General features: G+C 37.5%; 1 protein-coding gene across 2 annotated transcripts; it reads left to right on the plus strand.

Annotated features, from left to right (window-relative positions):
• Positions 1-304: 304 nt before the first annotated feature.
• On the plus strand, positions 305-10,021 carry ykt6 (YKT6 v-SNARE homolog (S. cerevisiae)). 2 transcript variants are annotated; one of them, XR_015500278.1, is made up of 9 exons: positions 305-546; positions 2,030-2,151; positions 2,247-2,329; positions 5,355-5,455; positions 5,929-6,033; positions 7,832-7,897; positions 8,027-8,128; positions 9,207-9,591; positions 9,745-10,021. XR_015500278.1 is itself a non-coding variant. In NM_201092.1 (8 exon segments), coding segments are annotated over 7 exon segments (597 nt in total). In that variant the 5' UTR covers positions 357-546; positions 2,030-2,047; the 3' UTR covers positions 9,243-10,021.
• The last annotated feature ends 401 nt before the right edge of the window (positions 10,022-10,422 follow it).

Genomic DNA, 10,422 nt, shown 5'->3' on the forward strand with positions numbered 1-10,422 from the left:
TAATAAACATATATTTTCTAAATAAAAAAAATATATAACATTTTAAGTCAAATACAGGGAACTTGTTTGCTCTGTGTTGCCGTTCATAGACATGAATTAGCACAGTAGTACATGCAATTTCAGCATGGTTATTGTAGTTAAATTGTCAAGTCGAATGAATGCGGATTAGGAACTTTTTTTAAAGGAACTTTTATTTTCTCCATCTCCGCTTTCGTCCACATGAACTTGAGACTTTTGTTCTGGGCACGTCATCATCTTGTGCTTCTCATGGGTGTGTTATGAGGAGCTTTTATTTTGAAATGCCGCTTTCTGCCAGCTAGCAAGTTTCTGAAAAAATCCTCGGATAGTTGTGAGCTGATTAAATACCTTCTGTTGAACGTGGAGTATCCGGAATGCCAGTGAAATTGTAATATATCATACAAAATATTAATTAACAGCAGGGCAGAATCGTCGCTGTCGGCTGAAGCAAAATAAAAGTTATTCTGACCTGGTTAGATTAGCTGTTAGCGGATTAGCTTCAGTCTTGGCTGTTTTACACAGAAGCAGGTGAGAATGACATTTGCTCACTTATGTATATAATGTTTCATTTCACGGTGGTGAATCGGTTAAGGGTTGATTAAAATTCGTAAAGATTATTCTAGAGACATCGGTGTGTTTCAAGGCTAGCTCGGTGCTAAGCAGCTGTTATTCATCATCAGCCTGTTGAACTGCATTGAGTCATTTTCCAGAGAAATTACACTTCATTTTCAACCTCTTCATGATCTTCATCTAATGATTTCACGTCTTGGGATCCTTTCCAGAGCCACTTCGTGTGCTCATCTGCTATATGTGTATATATGGGTGTGGTGTAGTGTTTAATTAAATACATGGGCTGGTAACTAAAGGTTGACGCTTCCAAGGTTAGTATATTAGCTTTTTCGCACGGGTATAAATATGTCATGTTAATATGGTTTTTACATTTGCCAATTTCAGTTTAGTTATATTTGATTTTAGAATTTTATATTAACATATTTATGTATTCAATTATATGACGTTTCAGTTTTGTTTTTTGTTATTGTAGCATTTATAGATTAGCATTTATCGTGATTGTAATGTAGCATAGTTGCATATTAATTTCAATTACAATAATTTCAATTTGAACATCCTTTCATACACGAGTGAATAAAAAAAATTAAAAGCTTGAGATATTAAAATCCTAACTTACAAGACATGAAAGTATGATGAATTAACATATGGGTTAAAAATGAAATTGTAATATTTTGATGTGCTACCTTTTGACCTCGTTGCTTTTAGTTTCAGTTTTACTTTGGGAAAACAATCTTGCTCAGTTTAAAGCCCACAAGGGAATACAATTTTGCCATGCATCTTAGCAAAATGGCTGCTATATTGCTAAATTTGATCACATTTGAGTGATCATAATTTAATAACTAAATAATATATAATACAATTTTAATCACATAAATTAAAAGCAAAATAAAATATTAAGGTTAATTCAGGATAGGGCTGATTGATTAATCGAAAAGTAATTGAAATCGATATTCAGAACCTGCTCATTTAAGGCTGATTTAGACTTCTGCAGCCACTTTGCAGCCACATCTGATCTCTGGTCAAGTAGGATGATGGATCCATTCTTGAGCCTTACTTTGCACCACATTGTTGATGATTGGAAGCTCCGCCAGAGATGCCTTGAGACTGCATATTTTCCATTACATTAAAATTATTTTTTTACATTAAAGTATTTATTTACAGAAGATGCAAAAAAAATGCTCCGTTTAAAACATTATTTATTGGTAATAATCACATTGCGAAATCGATGCTGAAACAATATGTTGTGCAGTAATACCACGCACGCCTTTGTTTGTTGTGAATATGTGCCCCCTAGTGGTGAAAATAAAACACTTCAGCATTTATTTTAGAACAATGATGAATCGTTTGTGATTAATTTAAACAAATCTTAATCATTTATAGTATTCATGATAACTATGATTACTCTATAAATGTCATGCTCATAATAAATGCACTATTGCAGGTCTTGCCCAGAAACACTATGAAGCTCTACAGTCTCAGTGTCTTGCATAAAGGCTCAACGAAGGCCAACCTGCTGAAGGCGGCGTACGATCTGTCATCGTTCAGTTTCTTCCAGAGATCCAGGTACAACCTCAGGAATATCCTTTGGATATTTAACAGTATTCTTATGCAGATACTACAGCTTAAGATGATGACTGTACTTTGTTTTTGTTTTCCAGTGTACAGGAGTTTATGACATTCACCAGCGCCCTGATCGTCGAGCGTTCAGCATTAGGAAGTCGTGCGTCTGTCAAAGAACAAGGTCAGTGATAACATTATCAGGGTGAAGTCTTGACAAACTTTGGCCTGATTTGAGCTGTTGAGTTTACTTGTTGCTTGTGGAGGATGAAGAACTGGTTATTAGGTTTACTGTGCAATTACTGATCACCACAAAATCAGCTTATTAGGAAAAAGTACACTTTAGCATACTTATAAAGGAGCTGTATGTAAGATTTTTTTGTATGTAATAATCACTTTTTCATTGAATTTTAATGTAGAGTTAAATTGATTAAACGTGGTTCAAGTGTACTCCAGAATGCACAACCAAAAATTCTATTATTAATTACTCGCCCATATGTTCTTCCAAACCCCGGAGACCTTCATCTAACTTCAGAACACAAATTAAGATTTTTTGATGAAATCCAAGAGCTCCCTTATCCTCTAAAGACAGCAACATGAAATGTTTAATGTCCAGAAAGGTAGACACATTGTTTGAGAAATCAATTCTGATATTTTCTAAATGCATCACTACTCTTTTTAATGGATTCTGAGCAAGAGCTGTAGATTCGTCTGCTGTTTAAAAATTAGGCAAGAGCGCCATCTGCTGTTTAAAAACTAGCCTAGTGCATCGTCTGCTGTTTACAAACCAGCCTAGAGCTCCATCTGGCGTTTACAAACTAGCCTAGACCACCATCTGCTGTTAATAATTGGTTTAGACTGCCATCTGCTGTTAACAAACCAGCCTAGGGCGCCATCTGCTGTTTACAAACTAGCCTAGAGCGCCATCTGCTGTTAATAATTGGTCTAGACTGCCATCCGCTGTTAACAAACCAGCCTAGGGCGCCATCTGCTGTTTACAAACTAGCCTAGAGCGCCATCTGCTGTTAATAATTGGTCTAGACTGCCATCCGCTGTTAACAAACCAGCCTAGGGCGCCATCTGCTGTTTACAAACTAGCCTAGAGCGCCATCTGCTGTTAATAATTGGTGTAGACTGCCATCTGCTGTTAACAAACCAGCCAAGAGCGCCATCTGCTGTTCACAAACTAGCCTAGAGTGCCATCTGCTGTTAATAATTGGTCTAAACTGCCAGCCGCTGTTAACAAACAAGCCTAGGGCGCCATCTGCCGTTACAAACTAGCCTAGAGCGCCATCTGCTGTTAATAATTGGTTTAGACTGCCATCTGCTGTTAACAAACCAGCCTAGAGCGCCATCTGCTGTTTACAAACTAGCCTAGAGCACCATCTGCTGTTAATAATTGGTCTAGACTGCCATCCGCTGTTAACAAACCAGCCTAGGGCGCCATCTGCTGTTTACAAACTAGCCTAGAGCGCCATCTGCTGTTAATAATTGGTGTAGACTGCCATCTGCTGTTAACAAACCAGCCAAGAGCGCCATCTGCTGTTCACAAACTAGCCTAGAGTGCCATCTGCTGTTAATAATTGGTCTAGATTGCCATCTGCTGTTGACAAACTAGCCTAAAGCGCCATCTGCTGTTAATAATTGGTCTAGACTGCCATCTGCTGTTAACAAACCAGCCAAGAGCGCCATCTGCTGTTTACAAACTAGCCTAGAGCGCCATCTGCTGTTAATAATTGGTCTAGATTGCCATCTGCTGTTGACAAACCAGCCTAGAGCGCCATCTGCTGTTTACAAACTAGCCTAGAGCGCCATCTGCTGTTTACAAACTAGCCTAGAGCGCCATCTGCTGTTAATAATTGGTCTAGATTGCCATCTGCTGTTGACAAACCAGCCTAGAGCGCCATCTGCTGTTGACAAACCAGCCTAGAGCGCCATCTGCTGTTTACAAACTAGCCTAGAGCGCCATCTGCTGTTAATAATTGGTCTAGATTGCCATCTGCTGTTAACAAACCAGCCTAGAGCGCCATCTGCTGTTAACAAACCAGCCTAGAGCGCCATCTGCTGTTAACAAACCAGCCTAGAGCGCCATCTGCTGTTAAAAACTAGCTTAGAGCATCAAATACTGTTAAAGATTAGCCTAGAGCACCATCTGCTGTTAAGAAACTAGCCTAGAGCGCTGTCTGCTTTTTAAAAACGAGCCTAGAGTGCCGTCTGCTTTTCAAAGCTAGCATAGAGCGCTGTCTGCTGTTTAAAACTAGCCTAGAGCACCATCTGCTGTTAGGAAAGTAGTCTAGAGCACAGTGTGCTTTTTAAAAACTTACCTTGAGAGCTATCTGCTGTTAAAAACTAGTGTAGAGCGTTGTCTGCTGTTAAAAGCTAGTGTAGCTGCTTTAGTAACTTTTTTTAGTAACTAGAGCTGGAGCTGCTTTAGTAACTAACAACAAGCGTGTGAACTTCCTCTCCTCCTCCTCTTCTGTTACAAGCGGTATCGGAAGCTTAAAGTTGTGTAGCGCCATCTAACGTCAGGGAGTGATTTTGCATACTCTTCTGCTTGACGCCAGTGAAAATCGCTTGGGATTGAATGCGGAAAAAACGTCTCGTAAAACGCTGACGATAAACGCAAACGTAAATCGTCCTGTGTACGAGCCGTTACAAAATACATATTTTCAAAGAGTGGAGTAGATTAAATGATCAATAATGAAAATGAACTCTTTAATTATACCATTGCTGCATCTTATTTAGATAAAATAATATTGGCTGCGTCACAAACCGCATACTTCCATACTATACAGTACGCTAAAATCAGTATGCGAGCCGAGTAGTATGTCCGAATTCATAGAATTTGAAAATCAGTATGCGAGAAGTACCCGGATGACTTACTACTTCCGGCGAGATTCCGGAGTGCGCATCCCATGCACGCTGCGCTATCCCATGATGCCCCGAGAGCAAATTCATGAATGGGAGTAAAGTGACGCAATTCACGCAGGTACGTCATGTGACTATTCATACTGTATAGAACGTAATTTTCTAACAGCCGAGTAGTACGTTTAAATTCAAATGCAGTACCTACTAAGTAGTAGGCGGTTTCAGACGCAGCCATTATCTTATTTTTTATGTACTTAAGAGGTTTGAAGTATTCACACAGTTAAGTGATTGGATTTGGATCAAATATGCATTTGTGTGTGTGTTTTCCCTCTCCCTGTTAGAGTACTTGTGCCACGTGTACGTGCGGAATGACAATCTGGGTGGTGTTGTGATCGCGGACAGTGAATATCCCTCCCGAGTCTGCTTCACTTTACTGGACAAGGTGCGTCATGTTGACACTATCATTACAGTTTAATACAAATAACACCAGCAAGATGCATAACAGTTAGATAACATTCCACATGTAGTTATAGAATGAGCAGCTTCTAAAATACTCAGAGCAAAATTCTGCCATTATTGCTCCACTCTTTATTCACTCTTGGTGTATTATCTGTGTATTATTAAGATATTGGCTGTTTATTAATACTTGTAAAGCACATATTCTGCATGATCTTAGTTTACATCCTTAATCCAGTCTAACAGGTAAACTTGTGTACTACCTTCATAGCTATTAATAAGCAGAAAATAGGAAAAGTATTGAGCTGAAAGTCATAGTTGTTAGTTAATGAGAAATGTACTATCAAAAAGTTAATAATAATAATATAAATAATAATAATAAGTGACCATCATGATGTAAGATGTTGTTGTATTTTTAATGGATTACATGTATTAATTTTCTCTCCTAAACGGGTGTAGGTTCTGGATGAGTTCTCCAGACAGGTCAACAGTATAGACTGGCCTTCCGGGTCACCGGCGACCATTCAGTACACAGCCCTGGACAGTCATCTGGCTCGATACCAGGTGAGTTGTTACGACTAAAATATTGTGCAGATCAGTCACTGGCTGCCCACGAAACATTTTATTAACCCTTTATAGGACACTCATTGAAATAGTCATTGGAAAAACCCTGGAGTGTTAATAAGGGGGTTATATAATAGTTCACCCCAAAACAAAAATGTATTCCCTGTTTCCTGAGAATTCCCGAGAGTTTTTTCTGTTGAACACAAAAGAAGATATTTTGAAGAATGCTGAAAACCTGTAAGCATTGTACGGAGCCCCTAAAGTGACATGTGCAAAAATATAATACGGAAGACTTTTATGTGCGTACGCGATACATATGTGGTCCGCATTTGATATGTATGTCTATGTTGTGCGCACGATTTTTATATGCAGATTTTTATATCTCGTGCACATGCGATATGTTTGTCGTGGACACATGATACGTATGCTGTGCGCACATTTTACGTACTGTATGTCGTGTGCACATATGTATATTTATGTCGTGTGCACATTATATGTATTGTATGTCGTGCGCACATGTATATTTTTGTCGTGTGCACATGATGCACATATCGTGCACACGTGAAATTTATTTCTATGTTGTTCGGACGATTTTTATATCTATGTCATGCACATGCGATATGTTTGTTGTGCGCACATTATACGTACTGTATGTTGTGCGCACATGTATATTTATGTCATGCGCACATGATGCACATATTGTGCACACGTCAAATGTATGTATGTTGTACGCACGATTTTTATATCTATGTCATGCACATGCAATATGTTTGTCGTGCGCACATTATACGTACTGTATGTCGTGCGCACATGATGCACATATCGTGCACACATGAAATGTATGTCTATGTTGTACGCACGATTTTTATATCTGTCATGCACATGCGATATGTTTGTTGTGCGCACATTATACATACTGTATGTCGTGCACACATGATGCGCATATCGTGCACACGTGAAATGTATGTCTGTTGCGTTAACAATTTTTATATGCAGATTTTCACATTTATGTCGTGCACATGCGATGTTTGTCTTGCACACATGATACGTAGGCCGTGCGCACATTATACGTACTGTATGTCGTGCGCACATATAGATATTTATGTCGTGCGCACATGATTCGCCTATCGTGCACACGTGATATGTATGTCTACGCTGTGCGCACGATTTTTATATGCAGATTTTTATATCTGTTGTGCACATGCAATATGTTAATATGTTTGTCGTGCACACATGATACTTATGTCATGCGCACATTATACGTATGTCGTGCGCACATGATGCGCATATTGTGCACACGTGATATATATGTCTATGTTGTGTGCACAATACAAATGTCGTGCACAGGCAATATGCATGTCTGTCGTGCGCGTGCAACATGTATGTCTGTCTAAGTCTTGCGCACACAATATGTATGTTTTTGTTGTGCGCATGCAATATGTACAACTTTGTCATCCACAGATGGTACTTAAGTCATGCACATGCGATATGTATGTCTATGTCGTGCATATGTGATGCAAGTCATTATTATTATAATTTTTTTGCACATTTCACTTTAGGAGCTTCCATTGATTTCCATAGTAGGGAAAAACAAAAACAATGGATGCCAATGGTTACAGGTTTTCAGCATTTTTCGAAATATCTTAAGAAAAAACTCAGCTTTGGAAGAAGTGATGGAGAGTAATAATGGCAGAGTTTAATTTTTGGGGGAACTATCCCTTTAAAAGAATGCAAATTAATGTTGTAGTTAATGTCCATGCAGTTGACAGGTTAAATGACTTTATTTCCTGTCCTGCAGAATCCACGCGAGGCTGACGCCATGACCAAAGTGCAGGCAGAACTGGATGAAACCAAAATTATTTTGGTGAGCAAACAATCAAGTGAACTCAAGACTTTGTTGGTCATTAAAATCAGTGATACTCTCTGTATGAATGAGTGTGCTGTCGTAGATTCTTGTAACAGATTTCCACTTGTATTTGATTTGTTTCTTCAGCACAACACAATGGAGTCACTGCTGGAGAGAGGAGAGAAACTGGATGATTTAGTTCAGAAATCCGAACATCTGGGAAACCAGTCTAAAGCCTTTTATAAAACGGTCAGTCCATTAACATGCTTCCCATGGAAACAAATAATAATTTCACAATAGTCTGAATAATTTTGTCTTCTGTGTGTATTATTTGCAGATAATGTGGAATGAACTAAATACTTTTCGTCTCTATTTTAATGTTTACTTTTCATTTATCTGAATAAAACATTATATACAAGTTTTAGGAACAACAAATACTAACTTGACTTCTAGTTGATCATTTGATATCAGAAGGGGCTTATATGAAAGGCAAAACCCTCTAGATTACGCCACTATAAAATATGATGCCTTGATTTTTAATGATTTCATTAGGACAGTAAGGTCTGACTTTGCATGGTCTGACCATATGTATATATGTATATATATATATGTATGTATATATATGTATATATATGTATATATATATATATATATATATATATATATATATATATATATATATATATATATATATATATATATGTATGTATGTATGTATATGTGTATATATATATATATATGTATATGTGTATGTGTATATATATATGTATATGTGTATATATATATATATATATATATATATATGTATATGTGTGTATATATATATATATATATATATATATATATATATATATATATATATATGTATATGTGTGTATATATATATATGTATATGTGTATGTATATATATATATATATATATATATATACACACACACACACATATACATATATATATATATATACACACACACACACACACACACACACACACACACACACACACACACATATATATATATATATATATATATATATATATATATATATATACACACACACACACACACACACATATATATATATATATATATATATATATATATATATATATATAATACACACACACACACAAAACAAAAACAAGGCTCAAAAAAAGTGATGAAACAGCTGTAGTGCCTTAAAAATCCATCCATCAGCCACTTCTGTATAATTCAGGGAAAGTCTCAACATGCCTTTTTGTTCTCTATCTGATGCAGAACATTCTGGTAAAGTGTCCACATGCGCTTTTTAATCTGATGCAGTGTTTGTTTTCTTCACGTTCTAGGCAAGAAAGCAGAACTCGTGCTGCGAGATCATGTGATCACGACGAAGAATCTGATTGGACTGGACTCAGCCACCCTTTCCTCTCCGGTTTCCTCTACTTTCCCTCTCTTTCTCTCTCTCTCTGTCCTGGTGAGGGCTGATGCTTTCATCCTGCAAGCTGTCGTGCACAGCCCAAACCAGCGGCACACAGTAAAACAGGCTCAGAGTGGGGAGGGGGCTGATTTCCCATCATGCACCACATTTATCCGCCATCAGTTTATGTTGTTCATGTTGTGTGAGAACTCGGTTTTCTATTGGGCGTTCCTGGACGGTTCCTCAGGGTCTTGCACAAGCTCAAAACAGATGCGGATAAAAGCATAGAGGGGCTCGATTCTAACGTCCCCGCTGTGCCTTACTCTAGATGTGTTTCCCAAACATGTTCCCGAAGGCACACCAACAGTACTTATTGTGGATGTCCCCCTTATCAAACCCCTTCAGGTTTTGGAGTGTCTTCGGATGATTCAGGTGTGTTTGATTAGGGAGAGGATGAATATGTGCAGTGTTGGTGTGCCTTCAGGAACAGGGTTGGGAAACACTAGTTTATTTAGCCCTATCAACGGAGGACATGCGAGCGCTAATGCAGCGGTCTGTGTGTCTAGACTCATTATTCGGCTTTTCGGCAGTTTTGAAGCGCCTTGTAGAGTGAACATGTAGCGTGAAGTCTTTTTAAAATGTGAAATATTGATGTGTTCATAATGTGACTGACCAAATTTAATGTTTGTGTACACATATAATGCTTTTTTTCCTCTTGGAGATGTAAATAAATAATTGAATATGCTTTGGTTCACTACGTTTTTAATTCTATTTGGGTCTGAATAGACGCTGCCAGTCAAACGTTTGGATTTTTCATAATTCCGCTCACCAAAGCTGCATTTGTTTGAGAAAAATACAGTCAAAACTGTGAAATATTATTACATTTTTAAATACTTGCTTTCTTATTGAATGTTGTTTAAATTGTATTTATATCTGTGATTCAAGGCTGAATTTTCATCATGACTCCAGTCTTTAGTGTCGCATTATCCTTCTGAAATGATTATGATGTTATGACTTGCTGCTGCATTACGATCAGTTGTAATTGGTGAACAATTAATAATAACAACTCATACAATTCAAGTATGAGAGATGAAAACATTTAGTGTTGTTTCTTATTATTGTGTTTCATATTATTGTGGAAACTG

The sequence above is a fragment of the Danio rerio genome, chromosome 10 (genome assembly GCF_052040795.2).
Source record: "Danio rerio strain M-AB ecotype USA chromosome 10, GRCz13ab, whole genome shotgun sequence".
NCBI classification, from domain to species: domain Eukaryota; kingdom Metazoa; phylum Chordata; class Actinopteri; order Cypriniformes; family Danionidae; genus Danio; species Danio rerio.